Source organism: Callithrix jacchus, chromosome 10, assembly GCF_049354715.1.
Source record: "Callithrix jacchus isolate 240 chromosome 10, calJac240_pri, whole genome shotgun sequence".
NCBI lineage: Eukaryota > Metazoa > Chordata > Mammalia > Primates > Cebidae > Callithrix > Callithrix jacchus.
Genome location: NC_133511.1, coordinates 100324724 through 100351486, shown reverse-complemented (window position 1 = coordinate 100351486; position 26763 = coordinate 100324724). Strand labels below are relative to the sequence as shown.

Here is a 26763-nt window from a genome sequence, read left to right as displayed (position 1 = left end):
TAATTCTTACCAGCCATACACTTGATTCTTTCACTTCTCACTTCACCAGAGACAAAGTCCATCATGACATAGTATGTGTAATGAGGACACATTTTCCTTGAAAACTAACACATTTAAGTGCCATTTTGACTTTTCTTCCACACTTTCACTACAATATATTGACTTACAGCACCACCTATCTTTCAATGAAAGCGCATCATGCCCGTAGGCTGGCATATACAATTTAGTATAAAATTAAGTCGAAAGTGCAAAAAAAATTTTTTAAATCTAAAAATAAGAGTTTCATTTGACACATACTTACATGGCAGGGGAGATACCATGATCACTAAGGTGGTTTTCCCAGGGTGAGGCTTATCCATTGCACTCCGGATGTGCTGACCCCTGCGATTTCCCCAATTGTGGGAAACTCAACTGTTTAATTTGTGGTAGTGGGGAACTGCATTTGTGCTTTCCCCTGGTTAAAAAAGAAAAAAAAAAAAAAGAGTTTCATTCGACACTATAGAAAATACCTATAACAATATATATAGGAAGTTCTTAGTAATGTTTCAAACCAAGGAGTCAACCAAGGAGTCTGGCCAGCTGTATACTGATGACTTTAATTTGGCACAAAATAGTGAATGTAACTAAAAATTGCAATCAGGGACAAGCAGAGATATTCTGACTTACAAATTCTAATATTGACATTTTCACATTCAAGTGTTAACTGGAACGTGTGTTGCCTTTTCCTTAGAAGTGGACTCAATATTTTACTCATTTTCTCATTCAGACAAGAAAAAAAAATGAATAGGGAGAAAATTTTATTTTTATTTTCTCTCAGTGTGTTACCAATCTATTATAAATAAATTAGTAGTATAATGTGGAAGAGGCCTGGTAGTGTAGCACACAGTTCAAACCAAGCATATATATATGATACTCCTTTCTCAGTGTTACATTTTGATCTCAAACTACAACAAAATTCTTTTTAGAAATAAAAACTTCCTTACATAAACTACCTTATCAATCAGTACAGAAATACCAGAGAAAATATTTTCGGTTAGAATGAACAAGAATTTGTACCAAAAGCTGATAAGTCAAACCATGAGAAGCAGCTGATTATATGAAAAGCCTGGTTATGAGGTCCATGAAGAATCAAAACAAATTTACACAGCTACTTCCCTTGTGTAGTTCAACTCTCTAAGGCAGGCTGAGCAAATATTAACTTTCATTTCACCTACAGGGAAACAGATGCACTATCGTTTATGTATGTCAGTCAATGAAAAGAAGAACTCTCAGCCAGACTTATTTATGGCTGCCTCATCATCTTCTGTTCCTCATACATAAAAATTAAAACAAACAAACAAAAACAATGGCCCAGAACAACAGCTCATGCCTGTGTAATTCCAGCACTTTAGGAAGCCAAGGTGGATGGACTGCTTGAGCCAGGAATTTGAGACCAGCCTGAACAACATGGTGAGACCCTGTCTCTAAAAAAACATACAAAAATTAGCTGGGCATGGAGGTGCATGCCTGTAGTCCTCAGCTACTTGGGAGGCTGAGGCGGGAGGATCACTTGAGCCTAGGAGGTCAAGGTTGCAGTGATCTGTGATCACACCACTGCACTTGAAGCCTGGGCAACAGACTAAGACTGTCTGATGGAAAAAAGAAAACCAAAACCAAAACCAAATAAACAAAAAAATTAAAATGATTTCAATTAAAACTGACACTGGAAATAATGTAACATAAAAATTATTCTGAAAATAGCATTTGGTTATAATTTTTGGTATAATTGTTAATATGACAAAAGTTTTGAAGACTTCTTTTTTTTTAAATGGCTTGTGAAACTGAGTTGGATAGTTGGATTAAGCATTTTCTTCACAATTAATACACTAGGGTGCTAATATTTTAGAAGGCTCTTTTGTCAGGGTTTATAATTCACCATGTAATACCATACAACTTGTACCATATAGCCTTTCTTCTGATGATTCATGTCAGCTGACTCTAACATGAACCTATCTGTGACAAGTTAATTAAAGTACCATTCATTATCATCCAATTTAAATACAGTTATCTTGACAGTTATAGCAGAGTTGTCAAAAGAGAGAAATAAGTTCTAAACTTTATAATAATTAGTGAAAATTTCATACTAATGGAATAAAAAGGGTGGTTCTCATCTGTTGGGCTTCATAAGTCTTCTATTCTCTTTCCAAAGTTTTCTATTTTCTAACAGTTACTTTCCTAATGTCATACTAATTTTAAATTCCTTCTTTCTTCCTGTAGAGCCCCTTTTAAGGTGTTCTAGAAAAACTACTAATCAACTCCAAGGTTTACTGAACTTTTGTGTCTGAACATTTAAGATACAATAGAAATGTTTATATTTTCTCACATTTTATTGCACAATATAAAACTAAAATGCATTAAGAAATGACATTTTGTGCTTAAATAAAAAATAACAAAATATTTGGCAAAAGATAACACAATTTATTTAAATATATTTCAACTGAAGATGAAGGCGAGCGGTTTACCTAGAAAGGTTTATGTTTTAACTATCATTTTTCATTGAATCATTTTTTTGAAATGTCTTTCTTTTCATTCATGCTTCTTTTATTCTTTCACTTTAGAAGTTCACAGTGTTATATAAGTGAAAAACAAGACAGATAGAAACCACCCTAAACATATGGCTTTATGTACATAAAAATTCAGTAATGTTGCCATAACCCCTAATACAGTGTGAGCCTTATTTATTTATTATCCAGAATAAACTTCTGTACATATTAAATTCTTCAAGTATATCTAGAGCAGTGCTTGAAAAAGTGAGGTCCCACTGCTAAGTTAATGGGTATCTCTTTGAAGATCACTTCTAACTTCAACACAATTATGGTAGAGTTATAACAGTTTTTTTATTTTATATGTATCATACATTCTCAAATATTCTAAAATGCTCAAATGAGCCAAACATATACTTTGATTTACATCTAGTTTAATATTCCCTTTATACAGCACCAGAGGTTAAAAATGGATTTGAGTAACCAAATATTCTCTTTCCTTTATTAGTTACAGTTTATCATCATTTATTTTATAACATTAAACCCAAACTGAAAATGAAGACACCCTGGGTCAAATGCTTTCACCTTAAACAAACATTTCATCCACTTCATACTTAAATACCTAGTTGTTTTTCTATAACGTATGTTTCCTGGTAAAAACTACTGAATCAACTAAGCCGAACACCAACTTATCTTTAAGGATTAGGCAAGTCGGATAGGATTCTCTAGGTTTGCTTTAAAACTTTTAAGAAATCTGGTTGCCAGTTCGTCATCAACCACTCGACTGTCACTTGACATTGTGACTGTGATGAGCTGGCGCTGCTGCAGTTTGGCATTTCCCTCTTCATCCTCAGTGAGCTTCAGCACAGGTCGGAACCTCCCAACAGCCAAAATGCAGGCCTGAGGAGGGTTAATCACTGCAGTAAATTCATCGATGCCAAACATCCCCAAGTTGGAAATACTAGAGAGAAAACAAAAAGCTCTGAGGGAGGTACATCCTTATCAAAGTTTCCCTTCCCTGAAGCACGTATTTTATATATTTTACTAGGTAGTGTAGTAAGGCAAGAAAAAAAATATTTAAGTACTGAAAAAAGAAAAAATTTAGTATTCACAAATAAATCATGTACTTAGGAAAAATAAGATGCTACAGATAACTAGTAAAAGTAATAAGTAAATTTATTTATGTCATCAGATAAAAGGTCAATATAAAAAAACCCACTTTATATCTAGAGTCATGTCTCATGAAACAAAGGATCACATATACAATGGTGCTCTTATAAGATTATAATAGAGTTGATGAATTCCCTATTGCCTAGTGGCATAATAGCTGTGAAAAATGTCATATTGCAATTACTTCATTTTAAAAATAAATTTAGTGTAGCCCAAGTATACAGTGCTTATAAAGTCTATAGTAGTATATAGTGATGTCCTAAGCCTTCATTCACTCACTGATTCACCCAGAGCAATTTCTAGTCTTGCAAGCTCCATTCATGGTAAGTAACCTAAACAGGTATACCATGTTTAATTTTTTATATTTTTACTGTACATTTTAAACTGTTTAGTTATGTTTAGATACCCAAATACTCATCATTATGTCACAACTGCTTATGGTATTCAGTAGAGTAACATGCTGTACAAGTTTGTAGTCTAGAAGCAACAGGCTACATCATACAGCTTAGGTATGTAGTAGGCTATACCACCTAGGTTTGTGAAAGTATACTCTATGAGGTTTGCGTGATGAAACTGCCTATGTATTTCTCATATCCCCATCATAAAGTGGCAAATGACTCTATATTCAAGTTGCTATTAGAAAATAAAAATTTAAGACAATACCATTTATAATAGTATCAAAAAAATACCAAAGGATAAAGCTAATGAAACATATTATATAAGACCTCTACACAGAAAATTACAAAATATAACTGAAAGAAATCAAAGAACTGAATACACAATGGTTTCTACCATCTTCACTGGTTAGAAGACTCAATACTGTAAGGATGTCAATTCTCAAATCATCAAAAGAATTAATGCAATCCCAATCAAGATTCCAGCAAGGTGTGTGTGTATGTGTGTGTGCATGTGTGTGCGTGCGCACACGTGCACAAAATGGCAAATCAATTTTAAATTTTATTTGGAAATATGAAAAGCCAGAATACAATCTTGAGGGCAAACAAAATTGGAAGACTTCACTATCAGCTGTCAAGAGTTGTAGCTTGGTAGCAGTAAACAAAGGACAGAGAAACAGGCCGGTGGAAAAAAACTGCACAGAACCAGACCAATACTTATATAATTACTTTTTCAATGCCATGAAAAATGAGAGATCAATATTCAATAAATGATGCTGTTCAAACTTAGTATCCATATGGGGAAAAAAGAGAACTTTGAACTTCACATTATATACAAAATCCAATTTCAGATTAATTGTGATCTACATGTGAAAAGTAAAGTAAAATGCTTTTAGAAGACAACACAAAAGAGTAACTTCATGACTCTGGGATAGGCAAAATATCCAAATAGAAAACAAATAATGTCAACTATAAAGAAAAATACTGATAAAAAGGAATTCATTAGAATTCAGAACTTTCGTTCATTAAAAAAAAATCACTAAGAGAGAGCCCCAAAGGCAAGTCACAGAGGGTGAAAGGTATTTGAAACAATATACATCTTACAAAGGACTGTACATCCGGAAATAAGAACTATACATCATTTTTTTTAAATGGACACGGACTGCAATGGGTACTTTATCTCATGAATTACCAGATACCCAAATGGCTGATGAGTGAAAAGTACTCAACATCACTAATTTACACATCACTGACCACAAAGAGTGCCACTACACACTCCAAGAATTGTTAAAATTTAAAATCTAACATTAAACAATGGCAAGGATGTGGAGCAATAGGAATTCTCAGGACTGCTGATGGAAGCATAAATTTGTATAACCATTTGGAAAACTATTTGGCAGTATCGACTGAAGCTTCTAACTTAGGAATTCTACTTTTAGGTCTATACAACAAAAAGTATACATATATTCACCATAAGATACCAATAAGAATGTTCATAACACCATTATTTGTAATAGCACCAAACTGGAAGCAACACAAATGCCCATCAACAGTAAAATGGATTCTGGCATATTTATACAATAGAGCATTATATACTGCAATAACAATATATAAGTGGCTGTTTCACATAGCAGTATCACAGACACTGATATTGTGGAGGTCAGACACTAAAGAATACATAGGATTTCCCACTCCATGTTAGTCAATGTCCAACGAACGTTTCGTTCAACACTGATAGGTTCCTACTAACTTTAATATGAAAGCCTGACTAGTCTAAAGAATATTTCCACATACTCTGTTGTCTAAATAATTTTTAGATTAAATTAAAAAAAGATATTTTAGATAAATGAAAGGCTGACATAGACTTTTATATCTGTTTGATGCTATGGATAATTAAGAGTTTAAATTTTACCTAAAAGACCCTCCTTGGTATTCTTCAGGCAACAATTTTCCATCTCTTGCTTTCTTTGATAGAGCCTGAGAAAAATATAAACAGAGTATGACAACCAACAAAATGTTATGCAGTTGATCTCGTCACTTGAAATATTTGTATGTGGTACACTCTCAATCTGATAGGCCTTGATTTCACTTTGTTACCTATATAAAAATAATTTTCTCTAATCATAAGAACAAACAAAAGCACAGATAATTCAAGAAGCTAAAAATGTTAATCAAAACTCTAGAAAAATCACTTCCTTTAACAATTTTTCAAATACGGGAATTACCCTGTGTACCATCAATTACTATGCAGAATGCTTTAGAGTTTGCTATGTAAGCAATGAAATTTTCTATTTTGCCTATAAAACTTTTTATTGTAAGAAAAAAATACAAGAATCCATTCTGGTCAATCTAGTGTTTGTCTTTTTTTTTTTTTTGAGAGGGAATCTTACTCTGTCGCCCTGGCTGGAATGCAGTGGCATGACTTTGGCTTACTGCAACCTTCGTCTCCCAAATTCAAGCAATTCTCCTGCCTCAGCCTCCAGAGTAGCTGGGATTATAGGCACCCACCACCATGCCCGGCTAATTTTTTGTATTTTTCGTAGAGATGGAATTTCACCATTTTGGTCAGGCTGGTCTCTTCCTGACCTTAAGAGATCCACCTGCCTTGGCTTCCCAAAGTCCTGGGATTACAGGTGTGAGCCACCATGCCTGACCGATCTAGTGTGTTTTAAATAAATTATCTAATGGCAACCAAAACAGTATACCCACAATCCTACAACCAATATTCAGTTTTTATCTTTCGGGTTTGCTTCGTTTTTATCCACAATCTCAATCTCACACAATGGTTACAGAAAAATAAAATTTTATATTTCATTATTCAATATTATATGTATCCTCTATGTTGTCAGCCTTCAGAAATGATTTTTAAATGTCTGTTCCTAAAGAATGCATCTGCCTAATTTACTTGGTTATTTCCCAGTGTTATAATTTGTTTCACTAGTTTCTTCTAAATTATTTCAGGTAAATTTTCAAAAGTGGAATTGCAGTGCCCTAGAGCACAGACTTCTTTTGGTTCTTGATCCTATAGCTAAATCATTTCCTTAATGAGCTAGTCCAATTTACACTGCCACAAGGAATATAAGGATGTAGTTGATTCATATCACTCTTGATCATATTGATTTCTAAAAATCTTACAGAAGACAAGACAGATGACACATTAAATTTTCCTCTCACTTGTACTTGGAATTAATCATGTTTCTGTTAATTTTTATTTTTCAGTGCTTCGAAAGCAAGGGAACAGAGGTTGAGTCATGATATACAAACAATAATGCATTAAGAGGAAGGGTAGAGAAAAATGAAGTCACTGTTATTTGGGTAGATTAAATAAACGTGGGGTTTACTTAATATTTTGTATTACACAGGTACTATTAAAACCACAGTTGATATCTATTTAACTCATAGATGAAAATGATTACAGGTGTATTTAGATATAGTTATTTATAACACTATTTGGATCCAAAGTAAAAAATGAGATGAACTTTGACTTATATAGTTCTTGGAATAACAGGAGAGAGAATAATTGACAAATGCATTTTTCCTCCCTTAAGCAAGGTAATTGTTCCCATGATTTGAAAAGATACATATATGGACTTCGTGCATTCATCTCAGAGAGTTGAACCTATGTTTTGATTCAGCAGTTTAGAAATGCTTTTTGTGTAGAATCTAGACAGGAATACATCAGAGTCCACCATGGCCTATAGTGAAAAACCAAATATCGGCTAAAAAACCTAAAAGCAAGCAAACGGCAGTTTTTAAAGGCAAATGGTCTCAATATATCCTAAATTACCACACTACAACAAACGAAAAAAATTTATTTTAATAACCAGATTGTAAGCACATATACTAAAAACAAAACAAAACACACACAAAACCTAAACTCTCTAGCTCCTAAATATATCAACAGGAAATTCCTGTCAGTGAACTCTAGTAAGAGTCTGAAATAGGTATGGAATCTAAGAAGCACTGTTGATTTTATAAATTTGTAATTATCACTGGGCTCTCCTGGCAATGTGGACTTAAAAGCAAAGGTATATGTTACTTGAAGCATCTAGCTGAAAAAATAAAAAATGACCAGCAAATATTTCTACAACACAACACATGCCTTGCTACTTCATTCAGAAAAATTTACTTAGTACTTATAAGGTCAACTTTTGCCTCTGCCTTTTAATGCTATTACAAGTAATGAAGAATTAAGAATAGCACAGGATCCAAGGCCTGTTACTATATTACTTTATTCAAGGAATACCAACGAACTTGGCTGGGACATGCCTACGGCCCCCACACTGGCATCCTTGGGATTACTGAGAGTCAAGAAGTAAATGTGTAGTACAAGTGTTCTTAACCTGGGGTTCATGGATGAATCTACAGAAAGCCACAAACTCTTGAAAACTTAATTTCAATAAAACAGGTTTCACTGAAATTTGTTTGAAAATAAATTCATCAAGCAACAACTGTATTCCAAGCACTCTTCTAGAATTAGATAAAGGGCAATGGACAGTGAGCATCAGACAGTAGGGAACACAGAAGGGTGAACAAACAAATGAACAAGGTAATTTTCAAAGACTAACAAACCATATGAAGACGATAAAACAGGATAATGAGATACGAGTGTTAGGGAACTGGCTGGGTGTGGTAGCTCACGCCTGTAATCTCAGCAATGGGAGACCGAGGTGGGCGGATCACCTGAGGTCAGGAGTTCAAGATCAGCCTGGCCAACATGGTGAAACCCTTTTAAAAAAAATTTTTTTTAATTAAAAAAAAAAAAAAAGAAAAAAGTGTTAGGGAACTATTTTAGCTATGGAAGCTGCAGAAGGCCTAAGAACTTAGCAAGTGAATGAAGAAACCAATGATGAAAAAGAGCCAGCCAAGTCACGATCAGAGGGAAGTGTGTACTGGATAGTATGTGTGCTAGTGAGAATCCAGAGCTCAACCTGTCCATGATCCCACAGTCTTCTCAAAAAAACTTCTCCTGCCTCACCAGGTAGAAAGCCTTGGTCTCTTTGCTGTAGGTTCTCTAATCCACTACCTATTTGGTAAGACCACAACCTCACATTCCTCCTGGAATCCTCACTGCTTCTTTGGCAGAGTACTCTTCCATTTGACTCAGGTCTCTTCTTTTGTAACCCTTTTTTCTCCCACTCGCAAAAATAAGGAGGAATAAGTAGTCCTCCCTTATTTGCGGGGGATGCTTCAAAGACCCACAGTAGATGTCTGAAATGGCAGACAGTATTGAACTCTATACATATAGTCATGTGCCACATAAGGACACTTAGGCCAAAGACTGAAAACAAATATGACAGTGGTCCGGTGAGATGACAATGGAGCTGAAAAATTCCTATCACACAAATACTTACCATTGTAGCACTATTTCCTTACACTATTCAGTACAGTAATACGCTGTATTGCAGGTTTGTACCACACAAGCCTTGGTGTGTAGTGTAGTAGTCTCTAACATCTAGGTTTGTGTAAGCACTCTATGATGTTCACACAATGACGAAATCACCTAACCGTGCATTTCTCAGAATGTATCCGTGAAGTTAAGTGACGCATGACTGTACTATTTATTGCTATACATACATACTTATGATAAAGTTTAATTTAAAAACTAAGCACAATAACAGATTAACAATAATAAATAATTATAGAACAGGCCAGTCAGAGTGACTCACGCCTGTAATCCCAGTATGTTAGGAGGCCCAGGTGGGTGTATCACGAGGTTAGGAGTTCAAGACCAGCCTGGCTAAGATGGTGAAACCTCATCTCTACTAAAAGAACAAAAATTAGCTGGGCGTGGTCGTGGGCGCCTGTAATCCCATAATCTCAGCTACTTAGGAGGCTGAGGCAGGGAATTGCTTGAACCCGGGAGGGGGAGGTTGCAGTGAGCTTAGATTGCGCCACTACACTCCAGCCTGGATGACAGGGCAAGACGCTTTCTCAAACAAACAAACAAACAAACAAAAAAACCCCAGAACAATTTTAACAATGTAAAATTTATGTGAATGTGGTCTCTCTCAGAATATCTTGTATAGTACTCACCTATTTTCAACTGTGGTTGACCACAGGTAACTAAAACCTGTGAAACCTTGGATGAGAGAGAACTACAGTGTCTTAAATTCCAAATCAAAAGGTTGCTCTTACAGACATAGAAAACCAATGATTGTACTCCTTTTCTTCTACCTGGTGAATCCACTAATTGTGGTGCATTTGGTATATCTGTTGAGTCTTTAGCTATTCTTCTTGTTCATTTCTCAAAGTCCAGGAGATGCTTCTCAAGTTTTTTTTTTTTTTTCAGAGAAAACATTACTGATTCTAGAAGGTTGATAACCGGACCACTACTAGTTATATAACTAGTATGTGAGAAATAGAAAAGCTGAGTGGTTGGGTACAGGCTCTAGTCTATAGTCTGACTGGGTTCTGATGCTGGCTACATCATTTAATAAGTATAAGATTTGGAGCAAATTATTTAACCTCTCTTTTTTTCCCCATCGGTTCCTTCATCAACCATATCAAATTATTATCTTATACTTGATGGGGTGGTTTTAAGAGGATTTATATAAAAGGCTTACAGCAAAAACTGGTACAGAGTATGCCAGCTGCTATTGTTAGTTGTTAAAATTGTTAAACTGTACAAATACTTCTAGAACTTGTATGTCTTTAAACAAGAGGATTACAAATACTATATTCATATATGAAATAGCCATTTTTCTCTCTGGACTGGAGCAGATTTTACCCTGGAATTAAAATCATTCTAAATTTTATCTGTTTAAATACATCAACATTCTACTTTTTAATAAGCCATAGCACAAAGTCTGATGTAGAAATACTGACAAGAATCAAACTGTATAAAATGGCACTATTCCATAAATGGAGTATTTGCCATCTACCCTGTTTGGGTGACAGGGGTAAAATATAGCAACATTAAAGCACTGGACACAAAATCCATTTACTACCAACTTTACAACCCACCACTATACTTGCACACTCAGGCAGATGCTGTTTTTTGCACAGTAAAGCTGAATTCAGTATACTCTTGCTTGACTTGAAATTGAGTCAAAATTTACACTGAATATGAAGAACACACACACTCTCTCTCTTTCTCTCTCTCAGGGTTTCTACTTGGTGCATACATATTTTTAATGCCTATTAGTCCACAGCAGCTAAATGAACATATCTCTATAGAGCCTATCTAAAATATTTAGTTTTTAAGCCACAGTTTAAACCATCCAAGATTTAAGTTTTAAAAATAATCTTGCTTACAAGATAAACAATTTCGGCAATAAACTAATTTTGCAGGCACTCAGATATCTCTCTATTACACACAGGTGTGCACACACATACTCTGTCTATCTCTCTTTCTCTCTCTCGCTCCTGTAAACTAGAGAACTACTATGCTAAATAGGCCATACAAGGTGACTGCTTCTCATGGCTGGCCTCGTATTTCTTCTGAGTACAACCAAAGGCGATTGATTATATCTATCAGGTTGTTATGCCCTGTACCATGTGATACACTGGCCTGGCATGAGAGACCTGTCCAGCAAGAAGAATACTTCATAAAATAAAGTACTACATGGTAGACCAAACCAAACCTTCCTTTTTGGTAACTTTGAGGGAGAAAAAGCAAAGAGGAGGTAGAGAAGTAAAGGATTAGACAGGAAAAAAAAAAAAAAAAGATAAACAGTAAAAGGAAGTAGGGGCTCTAGAATCAAACTGCCTGGGTTAACTAGTCCTCATTGCCACTGCTTTCTAGTTGTACTGCCTTAGGCAAATTTGTCAAAGTTGCTAAAACTCAATCTCCTGAATTTCAAAAAGAAGTTAAGGTTCCAATTGTACTCGGTTAATAGGATTAAACGAAATGCTTAGCCCAGTGCCTGGCATAGTGTAAGAACAAGAGTGAAGTGTTGATCAGAGAGCAGGGTGGGAAAGAGAAGCAGGCAGAATGACAAGCACACATGGCAGCCAGAGTTCAACAAACTCCGAGTTCCTGCTTTAGTTACAGGAAATACCCAAGGACCACCAGAGACCACTACACTCTACAGGGTTATGAATGCCCTTCCCATTGCTGTGAGGCCCAGCTGAGAGGCTGGTGAGACTGCCTCCTTATGTCTTAAACTTAGGGTCTTTCAGGATGCAAGGAATGGAGAAAGCTAACATAGCTACTTAAGAGTTACGTATTATGGTAGCAAAATTTGTAAATTGCTCAGAATCAAGGAAATCTTCCTATAACAGTTAATTTTTAAAATTTAATGTATATAAAAATAAGGAAATTCTAGCTCTGCAGTTCAGTTCCATAACATTATAATAGTACTTTATATTTTACCGTTGTTTCAACACTTAATCTCATTTAACCTTCACAAAACCACAGATACAAGTATTCTCAGTGTTGCTGAAAACCCTTGATAAATATAAGGAACGTACTATATTCCAGTAAACCAATCTCTACTACTTTGACTTCTGAATTGACCCAATTAATGCTATCTCTTTCTTTCTATCTCTCTCTCTTTTTTTTGGCGATATAGTGTCTTGCTCTGTCATCCAGGCTTGAATGCAATGGCGTGCTCTCAGCTCACTGCAACCTCCTCCTCCCAGGTTCAAGCAGCTGAGATAACAGGTGTGCCCCATCATGCCAGGCTAATTTTTGTATTTTTAGTAGAGGTGGGGTTTCACCATGTTGGCCAGACTGGAAACCCCTGGGCTCAAGTGATCCACCTGCCTCAGACTCCCAAAATGCTGGGAATAAGGCATGAGCCACCATGTCCGGCCTCATCTTTCAATTAACAGTTGCATTTTTATCTAAACGAACACTTACTGCAAATCTTTTCAAAGAGGAGTGAAGAAATACATAAAAATATCGATTCTAGTGAGTTCACTTTTAATTGTATCTACCTCTAAAATTCCAAGTAAACTCAATGTTTATGGGTATGCTTTTAAAGCTAGATTAACTTGCACATATTTATTTATTTTGAGTAAGAAGGTTTACACATTTATAGACTGTCAGCTCCCCAAAGAAGTCTTACCTTCTACCTATTATCGCCCTTTTAAATTTATAAATTGTTCTACCACTATATACACAACAGGTCCTTGGCAAATGGAAAGAGAATCACTTAACCAATGAATCAGAAATTTTTGATGCAATCACTTTGAAACTAGTGCTACTTCTGTCAAAAAACACCCTTTGAAATTACTGAGGCTGTCAAAGCTGCCCCACTGTCTATGTTCTTGCCTATTCAATGTGCTGTTTTTTTGGTGAAATAAAATTCCTTCACACTGGAGTTAAAAAAACTGCTTTTCAAGAAAGCCTGAAAAAATAAAGCAACTTTGCCTCTACAACAATAAGTTCATTTCTATTTTTTTGAGATGGAATGTCCCTCCATTACCAGGCTGGAGTGCAGTGGTGGATCTCAGCTCACTGCAACCTCTGCCTCCGGGTTCAAGTGATTCTCATGCCTCAGCCTCCCAAGTAGCTGGGATTACAGGCACGCACCATCACACCCAGCTAATTTTTGTATTTTTAATAGAGACAAGCTTTCACCATGTTGGCCAGATTGGTCTTGATTTCCTGACTTTGTGATCCTCCTGCGTTGGCCTCCAAAAGTGCTGGGATTACAGGTGCAAGCCACCACACCTGGCTGAGAAGTTATTTTAATGGTCTTAATTTTAGAGAAGAGGCGAATACACTTTAAGAATAAAATGTTATTAACACTGAGGTCTATCTATGACCACTTTCACAGAAATACAGTTTCAGCTTAACTTCAACTTTAAAGCCTACCTGAAAGAGCATCTTTAGGGCTGAATCCTGGACTTTGGAAAATAAAGCTCATCTTTAGCATGAATGAAATTATTCTCTATTTATATGTTATCTCTTAATTTTTGAATATTAAATTTTCTTATAATGGGTCATACTTGGATAAAAACTTTAAAAACCTATATATGTGACAATCATTTGAAATAGATCTCCCCTTCACACGCACACGAAATCCCAGTCTGACTAGATTAAGTCAAGACTTTATCAGAAAATAATTATGCAAAACTATATGCTAACATTTTGAAAGCCCAGTCTTTCTTAAGACATACCTTTACAGAGTCAGCAATTTCCTGGATACCCTTAGCAGCAGCATCTTTAATGATTGGTGTAATTAAGCCCTTATCTGTTGCCACAGCCACTGAAATGTCAATACATGGCAGTTGCTTTGGGCCCTCTCCATCCCAGCTTACGTTAACATCTGGCATTTGCTAGAAACAGAAAAACATATGTGACTAAAAAAGTAGCTTTAGACAAAGGTGGTTACAGAAAAATAAAATTATTGTGCATTTTCCAAAGTGAACATAGCTAGACAAAAGAAAATAAAAATTTGGTTTGAAAAAATGGTTTGGATTTCTGTGTCAATTATCTTTCATGTTTGCCAAAGTAATTAAACATACCACCTTTTTATATATATTTTATTGCATTTTATGTTCTGGGGTACATGTGCAGAACACACAGGACTGTTGTATAGGTACATACCTGGCAATGTGGTTTGCCACCTCCATCCCCCCATCACCTATATCTGGCATTTCTCCCCATATTATCCCACCCTAACCTCCCTAGCCCCCGCTGTCCCTCCCCTTTTCCCCCTCAACAGACCCCAGTGTGTGATGCTCCCCTCCCTGTGTCCACGTGTTCTTATCGTTCAACAGCCACCTATGAGTGAGAACGTGCGGTGTTTGATTTTTTGTTCTTGTGTCAGTTTGCTGAGAATGATCATACCACCTTTTTGAAGCAAGTTCGAAGAAATTCTGATGAGGTACTTTCCTGATTGCTAGAAGGTATTTAATGTCTGTTGTACTTCTTACCTCATATGATAATGAACATGATATTGAGGGGAGGAGGAAAGTGGAAAAGGGTAATGATATTAGATCACATTATTCCTTCAGCATGAAGGAAATCTTACTTTCTAGCCCAGCTCTGGGGTGTGTGTGTGTATATATATGTGTGTATGTATATATGCAGGTCTTCAATAAACTATTTCCCTATTTAAAAGAGATTTCATAAGCTTCATAAACACATGACATATACTATATAATACGAACATACATACATTTAACATGCAAGCAACTATACTGATGGGAAAAAAAGGATCACATGACTAAATGCCTGGAAACCCTGTCTATTACTAATATTTCCCTCTATCACAGGTGAAAATGATGCTGAAAAACAGAAATCAAAAGCAAATTTGTTATCAAAAATTCTGTTTTCTAACGAAGAGGATCCAGGCCTCCTGGCATGTCATTTAAGCATGGCAATATACAATTTGATTCCACTCTATCTATCTCGTTTTGCTTGTGACCACTCCCCTGAGATGGATCTTCCACTTGGCTCACTGTCATGCTACGCTCATTTCCATTTCCAGGCTACTTTCACATTGCTTTTCAATTGCTCTTCCATTTTTCCGTCTTTCAGGACTCAGTTCCTTCATTCATTCAACAATGTCACTATGTTAAAAGAATAAAGTCCCAACCCCTCAGAAGATTTGAAATTCTTCATAGACACCACGAAAAGAGAAACAAACAAACAAAAAAAGCCCTGATGAATGAAGAATATCTGGCAAATAAATTTAATTATAAAATGAAATGAAAACCTACAGGATAGGGTCAAAGCTATATTAAAAATCTTTTTTGTTTTGTTTTGTTTTGTTTTGGAGACAGAGTCTTGCTCTGTCACCAGGCACCAGGCTGGAGTGCAGTGGCATGATCTCGGCTCACTGCAACCTTCGCCTCCCAGGTTTTAAGCAATTCTTTTGCCTCAGCCTCCTGAGTAGCTGGGACTACAGGTGCGCGCCACCACATCTAGCTAATTTTTGTATTTTTTTTAGTAGAGACGGGGTTTCATCATGTTGGTGAGGATGGTTTCAATCTCTTGACCTTGTGATCTGCCAGTCTTAAAAATCTGTATCTTAAACCTTCTTATTATGGCAATCATTAAAAAAATCTGGAGACAACAGATGCTGGAAAGGATGTGGAGAAAAAGGAACACTTTTACACTGTTAGTGAGTGTAAATTAGTTCAACCATTGTGGAAGACAGTGTGATGCTTCCTCAGGGACCTAGAAATAGAAATTCCATTTGACCCAGCAATCCCATTACTGGGTATATACCCAAGGGATTAAAAATCTTTCTATTATAAAGACACATGCACACGTATGTTCATTACGGCACTGTTTACAATAGCAAAGACCTGGAACCAACCCAAATGCCCATAGACGATAGACTTGACAAAGAAAATGTGCTACATATACACCATGAAATACTATGCAATCATAAAAATCGATGAGTTCGTGTCCTTTGTAGGGACATGGATGAATCTGAAAACCATCATTCTCAGCAAACTGACACAAGAACAGATAATCAAACACCACATGCTCTCACTCATAGGCAGGTGTTGAACAATGAGAACACATGGACACGAGGAGGGGAGCATCACACACTGGGGTCTGTTTGTGGGGGGGCCAGGGGAGGGACAGCAGGCTGAGTGGGGAGGGATAACATGGGGAGAAATGCCAGATGTAGGTGATGGGGGGATGGAGGCAGCACACATTGCCATGTGTGTACCTATACAACAATCCTGCCTGATCTGCACAGGTACTCCAGAACCTAAAGTACAATAAAAAAATAAAATGAATTACACATTCATGTTTTCTAACCAAAATGAATCTAGAGATATAAAGGAAGATATACATAATAAAACCATATAAACTAAGAATTTAAGTAGGCAATAGAAGTGAAATAGAGTTCAGAATAACACCAGGCATTAAGGATGTTAAAATAATTATAAGAAACAAATTTAAATGACTATAGGCTAGTAGGTTTGGGAATCTAAATTAAATCATTTTCTAGGAAAATACAAGCTTTTAAAATTGATTTTTTTAAAAAGCTGAAAATTAAAACAGATCAATAATTATGAAAAAAAAGGTGGCGGGGAGCGGGGGAGCTGTCAAGATCCCCTCCTCAAAATAGAAACAGGTTCAGATATTTTTACTGGTGAATTAAATAAAACTAGAAAAGATAAAAATATTTTATACTGTTGAAATGAGTACAGAGGAAAGAAAAGAAGAAATAATCCAAATTCATTTAATGAAGTCAATAATTAGGGGAAAAAGGGTTCTTATAATGTTGGCACAAAATTTAAATTACCACTACTTGTGATTCTGGATACAAAACATTATGCAATAAAATACTAACAAATAGCCTTTGCCAATTACAGATTTATTTAAGGAGTATGAAATGATTCACAATTAACGATATTAATCACAATGGTTAATTAATAATTAAATCATTAATTCAAAATATTTGATCAAAAGAGAAAAGTTATATGAAAAATTAGACAATGCTGAAAAGGCATGCTTTTTAAGTTCTGCATTAATGTATTTTCCAGAGTCCAGAGTGTTAACCATTACACCATGGAACCCTTCTTACTAATATATTTTTTAAGAAATAAAAACAAGTTAATTATAAACATACTTTAAATACAGCCTGTTAACAAGCTGTGATCCCAGAAAATAGCTTCATTACAGAAAGAAAGCATGATGAAAAATCGTGCCAGGCAGGAAGGCAAGAAGCCTGGGTTCTAGATTTACATCTCTAGCCAGCTAGGTTTACATCACCTCCACTGAACTGCAGGCTCATATGTTCACCTGCCTTCCTGCCCTCTTCACTGTGACATCTGTTAGGCTCCTCAAATTCAATATGTCTAAAACGAAACTCTACATTCCTTACTCCAAAGATACCCAGTTTTCCCAATCTTAGTACATGGAAAACTCATTCCTCCCATTGCTTAAGTCAAAATGCTTGTTCCTCTTTCTCACACCCCATATCCAATCCATCAGCAAATCCTGTTGGCTCTACTTTTGAAACATAACCAAAATCTCCACTTCACCCTAGCTTCATTTGCTACCACATTTGTCCAAGCCACTGCCATCTTCTAAAGCCTCCCAGGGGAAGTCATTATCTCCTCCTCCCTTGCCTCTCCACAGGCCCCATTCTACACAGCCCCAGGGTAGCCTCTCCTTTTCCTCTCTAAAGTACAAGTTGGATCACATTAGTTCTTTGCTCAAAACCCTCCGAAGGCTTCCTTCTCACTCATAATAAAATCCCTAGTCCTCACCATGTCCAATAAGGCCTCATGTACTCCGGTTCCCCTTCATGCTCTCCCACTGTTGCTAAAATCTTATCTCCCGCCCTCTCCACTCTAGGCACAGTCCACCCTCAGCACCACATCTTTGTATAACCAATTATCTGCAGGAAGCCTCAATGTCTGCTGGTCCCTCTGTGTGGAATGCACTTTTATCACATACCTATGTGGTGTACTCCCTCTGTTTTCTCACACCATATCTCAATTATCACCTTGTCAAAGGGGCTTCCCTTGCTTCCTTTTCGAAAAAGGACTCCTAGTTACTTTGTCCCCTTATCCTTTTGTTTTCTCCTCAGCACTTTCACTGTCTGACATATCATAGCGTTTGTCTGCTCCAACTAGAATGTAAGCTGAGGGAGAGCAGAAATCATGTAAGCTTTTGTTTACTGCTGTATCTCGAATGCCTAGAATGCATGTAGCATAAGATAATGGATCAATTAGTATTTGCTGAAAAAATGGTTTTCATTCTGCTCTAATTAGTTGTGAGCCCTTTTGATTTGCAGCTTCTTCATTAGCAGGGAGTGAGATCAAATGATAGGATATTTTTAGCAAGACAATTATAAAATTTTTGTGATTTAAAAATAAGAGTTCTAGTTGTCATTATAAAAATTCATGACATGAAACGACTTTAGAAGACAATAATTTGAAATCTGCTACTTACTTTAAGGGTAACAGCTGCTGCCTTGATGATAAAATCATTTACTGACACTTTAATGTCATCTAAAAGAAAAATAAGCTTAGTAAAATTAGTATTCTTAATATAACTTTAACACTGACATTACAACTTCAAACCTGTAAATTATGGAATGTACTGACAATGACAAAAAATTACAGCCTTTTGTTTGCTTAGTCAATAAGGTTCCCATGATTAGAATAACTTGCATTATAGGAGGTTCTGGTTAAATAAAATTAATCATGAATGTAAGTTTACTTCTGGGCCTTGGTTATCAATTTTTTAAATTGCTTTTATATCATATGCAGGAACCTGAAGGACACATTAGAAGTATAATCAGAAAAAAAGAACCAACTCCTATGTCTCAAAAAAGACAAATGGTCTCTCTGTGGTATGTGCGGTCAGGAAGTTTACAAGATGATTCATCTTCTTCCTCATTCTTTTTAAATGTCCTTATTCTCTGTATGCTTTATAACACATTAATTATACCAGAACAGTGATACATGTAGGCACTTTATATAAAACAGTTATATATACAAATATGAGAGTGTTCAAAAATTTCATTTTACTAATGGAGTGTAGGTGAAAAAAAATTTAACTGCTTTTTAACTTAATAAAACAGGATATAACAAAAGCCAAAGATGAAGCAATGCTGGCATAGATCCTAGTGTGATGATGAATAAAATGAGGTTCTCTGTCTATAATTTTATGGTGAATGCGTTTGAATCAATTTCTTTCCAGTATACACAATTATTTTAAGATAAAACTGAGGTCCTGCCACTTCCTACAGCACTGATCATAATTTGTTGATGCCTTTGCATTTGCCAGTGGATATGACAGTGTTGGAAAAGGTAAACAATATTTGATTCTTTCTTGCAAGAACTTCTAGAAAAAGACTTTAAGATCAAGATCTAGTCAATGGTATGTGGCAAGAAACCTATCCTATTATTAAAGTATCATGGAATTTTACGTGAATAACAGCTCATTTCAAAGGCATGCTGGAGACTTCAGAAAAAGATTAGATGAATTACCATAATCCTAAATACTGTCAACCTGTCATGGCAACTGTCAGCTGCAAAGTATCAAAGCTCTTCTAATTCAGAATTCCAGAAATATGCAAAAGTTTTTGTTTAAAACCCCTTTAGGAATAGAGATATAAATGGACTTACAGTGTTTAGAGGCTTTTTAATGATAACCACATAGAAAAGATTTGGTCTGTACAAATTCAAATGTAACAGTTCATGAAATCATTCTGCTTACCTCTCATGGCTCTCTCTGCCTTCTCCTCACTTTATCTCCTTAACCACAGGTATCCACAGTGACTAAACAAGTGTGAACTGAGAACCACAGGAGTGCTTCCAAGGTTCATTTTTTAGAAATTTATCACTTTCTCTAAAATACCTTTCCATTTACAGTTCCCTGAACTTTTAAAAGCTCTCAAGTTTTCTTTATATGAAATCTTGAAAATCTGTATATAAACTGTTAAGAGTCCTACTTTCGCCTGGGATATAGAAAGTTGCAAAAGAAAGCTGTTCCCATCCTGACAGGGTGAAAGAAAAAGCAGGATAAATTACAAAATGGTAACTTTCCTTGAGCCCATTAGGGAGCTGAGGTTACAAAGCAAACAGGTGAACTGAATGCTAAAGAGTGCTAATCCATTCAGAGGAGAGACAAACACAGGAAGTAAATACCCACTGTCAGAGGACAGGAAGAAAGAAGGGACAACCGGCATAAACAGTCAGGGACTAGCAGCAGAGAAATGTAAAGTATAAAAAACATTTCAATGGAAATCCAGAGGGGAACATCCATGCTAACCAAGATTTTTAAAAAGTACCTATTTTGCTAAGCTTTGCAGACACAGCTGGGAAATCAGTGAACTTGAAGCCAGGTAAACAAAAATTATCTAATATGAAACGTAAAGAGAAAAAAGAATGAACAAAAGGAACAGAGCATTTAAGAACTTTGGACAATTCAGAAGTCTAACATTTAAAATTGGAGTCCCAAAAAGAAACCACATGAAACAGAAGATATCATTAAAAATAACACGTGGAAAAATTTCACAATTAAAGGAAGACAACAAACCATACATCTAAGAAGCTGAGAGAAACCCAAACAGAAAAAATACAATAGAAAAAAAAATCTGGGCATACAATAGTCAAATTGCTAACGGAGAAAATCTTGAAAGCAACCAGACAGTGGGAAAACATCGCATACAAGGGAACAAATATTAAGAATGGCAGCACACATTCTTTAAGCCAGAAAATAATGAAATACTAACTTTAAAAACTGAAACAAAAACCTATTAATTCAAAAAGCTATATCCAGCAAAAATATCTCTTAAAAATGATGACGATATATCCGTCACGGTGACTACTATCAAAAAACAGAAAATAGCAAGTATTGGCAAAAATGTGGAGAAATTTGAAGCTTTGTGAACTTCATTTTTGTTTCTGGAGACAGCTCTTGCTCTGTCAGCCAGGCTGGAGTGAAGTGGTACAATTATAGTTCACTGTAACCTCCAACTCCTGGGATCAAACAATCCTCCTGCTTCGGCCTCCCAAGTAGTTTTTCAATTTTTTGTAGAGATGGGGTTTGTTCTGTTTCCCAGACTGGTCTCAAAGTCCTGGCCTCAAGTGATCCTTCTGCCTCAGCCTCCCAAAGTGCTAGGATTACAGGGATAAGCTATCATGCCTGACCCATTGGTGTGCTGTTAGTGGGAATGCAAAATGGCATAGTCACTATGGAAAACAGTATGGTAGCTCCTTAAAAAATTATAAATAGAATTACCATACGATCCAGTAATTCCACTTCTGGGGATATATCCTGAAGATATGAAAACAGAGACAAAAAGAGATACCTGTACAGCCATTTTCACAGCAGCAGTATTCACAATAGACAAAAGGTAAACACAACCTAATGTATTTATCTATTAACACATGAATTAACAAGGTATGGTATATACATACAATGGAATATTATTTAGCCTTAAAAAGGAAATTTTTGGCACATTCTGCAACATGGGTGAATCCAAAAGACATAATGCCGAGTGGAATAAGCCAGTCACAAAAGGACAAGTACTATATATGATCCCATTAATATGCACTTAAAATCATCAAATTTATAGGAACAGAAAGTAGAATGGTGGTTGTCGGGGTGGTGGGAAAGAGGAATGAGGAGTATACAGAGTTTTCATTTTGCTTGATAAAAAATGTTCTGTAGATGAACGGTGGTAATGGTTGCAAAACAATGTAAATGTACTTAATGCCAATGAACTAACTGTACAATGAAAATGGTGAAACTCACGTTATATATTCAACTACAATTTTAAAAAAATGTTTTAAAAATGAAAAATGTGAAAGACAAATAGACTTTTTCAGACAAAACTAAGAAAATGTATTGCCAATCTGTACTATAAGAAGCATTAAAGGAAGTTCTTCAGGCAGAATAAGTATAATAGCAGGAAACACTTTAATTCTATACAAATAAATGAAAAAAAGTACAGATAAATATAAAAGACACTTTTCCCCTCATTTTAAAACTCCAAAAGAGTTGATTTGCTAAAGTAAAAACATTAAGCATGTATTCTGGGGCTTATATCATATATAGAAGTAAAACATGACAACAGCAGCACAGAATATGAGAGGGAAGAAATGAAAGGATATAGTTATGAGGTTCTTATATTGAACATGGAGTGGGATGTAATATAATTTGAACCCAGGCTTTGATAAATTAAAGAATTATATTGTAAACACTAAGAAAAAAATTGCAAAGACAGATAAGAAGAAAAAAAGGAAATAAAATGATGAAATACAATGAAATAAAATAAATAACCAAAAGAGATAAAGAGAAAAGAATAAAAGAGGTAGGACAAAGAGAACACAAAGAAAGATCAAAATGGTAGATTGAAATCCAGCCATTCCATTAAATGTGAATGGTCTAAACATCTTAATTAAGAGACCAAAGAATTGGATAAAAAAGCAAGAACCAACTACATGTTGCCTTCAAGAAACCTATTTAAATAAACATATTTACATTTAAAAGTAAAAAGATGCAAAAAGATATACTATAGAAACACAAGTCAAACTGTAATGGCTACAGATGTAATAAAGAAGGCTTGAGGATAAAGAATATTACAAGGAATAGATAAGGATATGACATAATGACGAATCTGTTCAAGAAAACGTAAAATTCCTAACTGTGTATGTGCCTGATAATAGACCTTCAGGATAGATGAAGCAAAAACTGACAGAGCTGAAAGGAGAAACATGCAAATAAACAATTATAATGAGGACTCTCAACACTCCTCTCAAAAGACATAAACAACACTATTAACCAGTTTGACCTGACATTTATAGAACATTCCCTTGCAAAACTAAAAAAATTCTTTTCAAGAACACATACCAAGATAGATCACAATATCAAATAAGTATCAACAAATTTAAGAAGACTGAAATCATATAAAGTATGTTCTCCAAACACAATGCAGTTAAGCTATAAATCATAAGAGAAATAAATATTCCTCAAATATTTTGAAATTAAGTGCACACATAAAAAATTCAACTGATCAAAGAAATCACAAAATAAATAAATGAGAAAACATTTTTAATGAATAAAAAGAAAAATAATGCCAGGCGCGGTGGCTCACACCTATAATTTCAGCACTTTAGGAGGGTGAATCACTTAAGGCCTTATCCTTCAAGGTGGGCAGATCACTTGAGGCCAGGAGTTGGAGACCAGCCTGGCCAACACAGTAAAAATACAAAAAATTAGCCAGGCCTGGTGGTGTGTGCCTATAATCTCAGCTACTCGGGGCACTGAGGCGTGAGAATCACTTGAACCCAGGAGGCAGAGGTTGAAGTGAACCAAAATTGCACCACTGCACTCCAGCCTGGGTGACAGAGCAAGACCCTGTCTCTAAAAGAAAAAAAATAAATAAATAAAGCATATCAATATTTGTGGGATACAGCTAAAGCAGTGCTTAAAGGGAACTCAAGAGTATTACATGCTTATATTAAAAAATAAAGGTCTCAAATAATCCAAGTTTTCACCTTAAGAAACCTGAAATAAAAGAGCAAAGTAAACTGAAAGCAGAGAGAAAAAAATAGTAGTAAAGAACAGAAATCAATGAAAAAAATAGTAATTAAGAACAGAAATCAATGAGATCAATATCATAGAAATACTAGATAAGTTAATAAAATCAAATGCTGGTTCTTTGACAAGCTCAAGATCAACAGAACTGATAACCCTTTAGTCAGAGTGATCTAGAGAGTAAACCACACAAACTACTAACATCAAAACTAGAAACATTACTTCAGATAAGATGACAGTATAATAAGGTAATGCTGTGAATAACTTTATGCCAATAAATCTGGTGACTTAGATGACATAAATTTCTTGAAAGACATAAACTACCAAAGTTCATTCAGGAAAAAAAAACCCTGCATTCATTTTTAAAATGAAATTCATAGTTAAAAATCTTCCCATAAAGAAATTCATGGGTGACTTCTACTAAACAATTAAAAAAGAAATAATACCAATTGTACCCAAACTCTTCCAGAAAATAGAGGAGGAGGAAATGCTTTCCAACCCATTCTACTAGATAAGATAACAAATCCAAAGGAAAAAAAAAATGTCTCCAGAAAATAAAACCACAGGTTAGCATTTCTCATAGGCATAGGTGTAAAGATGCTAGACAAATTTTAGAATGTAGAATCAAACAACGTATGAGAAAGTTAATCATTAAGTAGGTTTTATATGAGGAATACAAAGTTGATTCAACACTTGAAAATCAATGTAATTCACCATATTCACAGATAGAAAAGGAAAAGTTATCTGAAAAGATGCACAAAATGTGTCTGACAAAATTCAACATCTTTTCACGTTTAAAATTCTGCAAGTTAGGAATGAGAATTCTTTCAATCTGAAAACAATATTCTATAAAAAACCTATAGCTAACATAAAAACTGAATGCTTTTCTTCCCAAGATCAAGAACAAAGCAAAAATATTTGCTTTTACCATCTATGTTCATTATACCAGAGGTCCTAGTTAGTGAACCAGAAAATAATATGAAGGCCAATAGATCAGAAATGAAGAAATAAAACTATCGGTTTATGCTAAAAAATCTGTATATCTCTCAGTAATCTTACTTGTTACTGATTTTTGGAAGAAACATTGCAAATAATGCATTTACAAATTAGTAATCTGTAAATGCATTCTGAACAAGAAATATAAAATTAAAATTTGCATAAAGAAGAATACCTAAGGTATTTCTAATATAAAACATTCTTAAAAGTTTTGGATTTTAAACTTACTGAAATGTTAAGGACTGCTTCGCTTAAATATCATACCAAAAAATACTCAAAACAAAAATAGCCATTTGGTCTCAGCAAATCATGTGTTCTCACAAAAAAATTTACCTATGTAAAAGCTAAAGCACACCAAAACATGAAGCCCACTTTTGCTTTTAAAATAACTAACCAGCCAAATTATAATACTTCAGATTTCAGTATCCCTTATCCAAAATACTTGGAACCAGAAGTGTTTCATATTTCAAAATTTTTCAGATTCTGGAATATAATATTTATGGTTTTGGCATCTCTAGTCCAAAAATCTCCAAATCTGAAAAGCTCCAATAAGGACTTCCTTTGAGCTCCATGTTGGCACTCAAAAAGTTTCAAGTTTTGGAGTATTTTGAAATTTTGGTTTTGGGATGCTCAATCTGTATTTTCTAAAGCTCAGCATGTAACAGAGAATTAAACTCAATAACTGCCTGCTAAATCAATGTTAACTAAATGTACATTATTCAAATACGACCACAGAGGAAATCAAAGTAAGGCAGAACAGAAACCCTTATTCTGCATAAAGGCATCTGTGATTTATTTAATACTGTGGGACCAATTTACTTTTTATAGGAAAACATTACTAATTTTTTTCTCTAGCGCAGATATACCCAGAGTACAGTACAAGTAAATTATGAAATTGAAATCAAAAGCTACACAATGTGAACTTTGTAAAGGATTTCATGAAAGTTAACTGAGCATGTGTTTTGTATTAAGTAAATTCAATTTTACTAACCTTTGACCAGATCTTGCCTAACTTTTAAAACAGCTCCAAGGTCACAGTCAGCAGTAGCATATGCATGAGGTACAGTACTTTTAGATTCAGTTAATCTCTTGGCAATAACTCTTCGAATATTGCTGGCGGGGATTTCAGTGAATGTACCCTGCAAAAAGATAGCAAACTGTCTGTTAAACCACAAGTGGAATAGAAAAATAAACAAAAAACAAGCAACATTATAAATGAAATTCTCAAAGATCTAACTTATTAAAGATTAATACAAGAAAAGCACTATTAAAATTCTTAGTATAAGGGAAGAATATAAAAAAATCTGAGAAGTTTTGGTTTATAGTACATAACTACAGAAAAAAAGTAATAAAATTAATGTTTCAATTGTGAATGGGATATCTTATGTTACTATGTTTAAGATGATACAAAAGAAATCTACCAAATAATGAGTAATTCCTCCATAGGTGTGTTTGTGTGTACACATACCATACACACACACAGGGCAATAGATATGTGTGGGTGTACACACATACATGGAGAGAGGAAAAAGAAGAGAGACACAGACATAGGCCATCTGTAAGCAACTTTTGTTACAAATATCACTTAACACAACTGAAATAAAACAGCCAATAAATCAACAAACCAACTATTAATATATAGTTGCCCTTTGACTTACAATGGGTGACATTCTGATGAACCCATCGTAAGTGGAAAATATCATAAGTCAAAAGCGCATTTAACACATCTAACCTACTGAACATCACAGCTTAGCCT

At 35.1% G+C, this 26763-nt stretch overlaps 1 protein-coding gene and 1 non-coding gene across 3 annotated transcripts in view; one reads left to right on the top strand and one right to left on the bottom strand.

Moving 5' to 3' along the window:
* Positions 1 to 293: 293 nt before the first annotated feature.
* Positions 294 to 457, top strand: LOC118146059 (U1 spliceosomal RNA). The gene has a single exon (XR_004731519.1). It is a non-coding gene; the product is annotated as a U1 spliceosomal RNA (small nuclear RNA).
* Positions 458 to 2347: 1890 nt separating this feature from the next.
* The window catches only part of PDHX (pyruvate dehydrogenase complex component X), a 79645-nt gene continuing 55229 nt past the window's right edge, over positions 2348 to 26763 (bottom strand). The window contains exons 7-11 of one of the 2 annotated variants that reach the window (XM_035262347.3): positions 25999 to 26146; positions 18912 to 18970; positions 14159 to 14317; positions 6000 to 6064; positions 2348 to 3483 (exon numbers count right to left, since the gene is read on the bottom strand). In XM_035262347.3, the coding sequence (XP_035118238.2) occupies positions 3225 to 3483; positions 6000 to 6064; positions 14159 to 14317; positions 18912 to 18970; positions 25999 to 26146 (690 nt within the window). In that variant the 3' untranslated portion in view covers positions 2348 to 3224. The remainder of the gene's footprint in view (positions 3484 to 5999; positions 6065 to 14158; positions 14318 to 18911; positions 18971 to 25998; positions 26147 to 26763) is intronic. The other variant, XM_078340826.1, reaches the window with a different exon arrangement.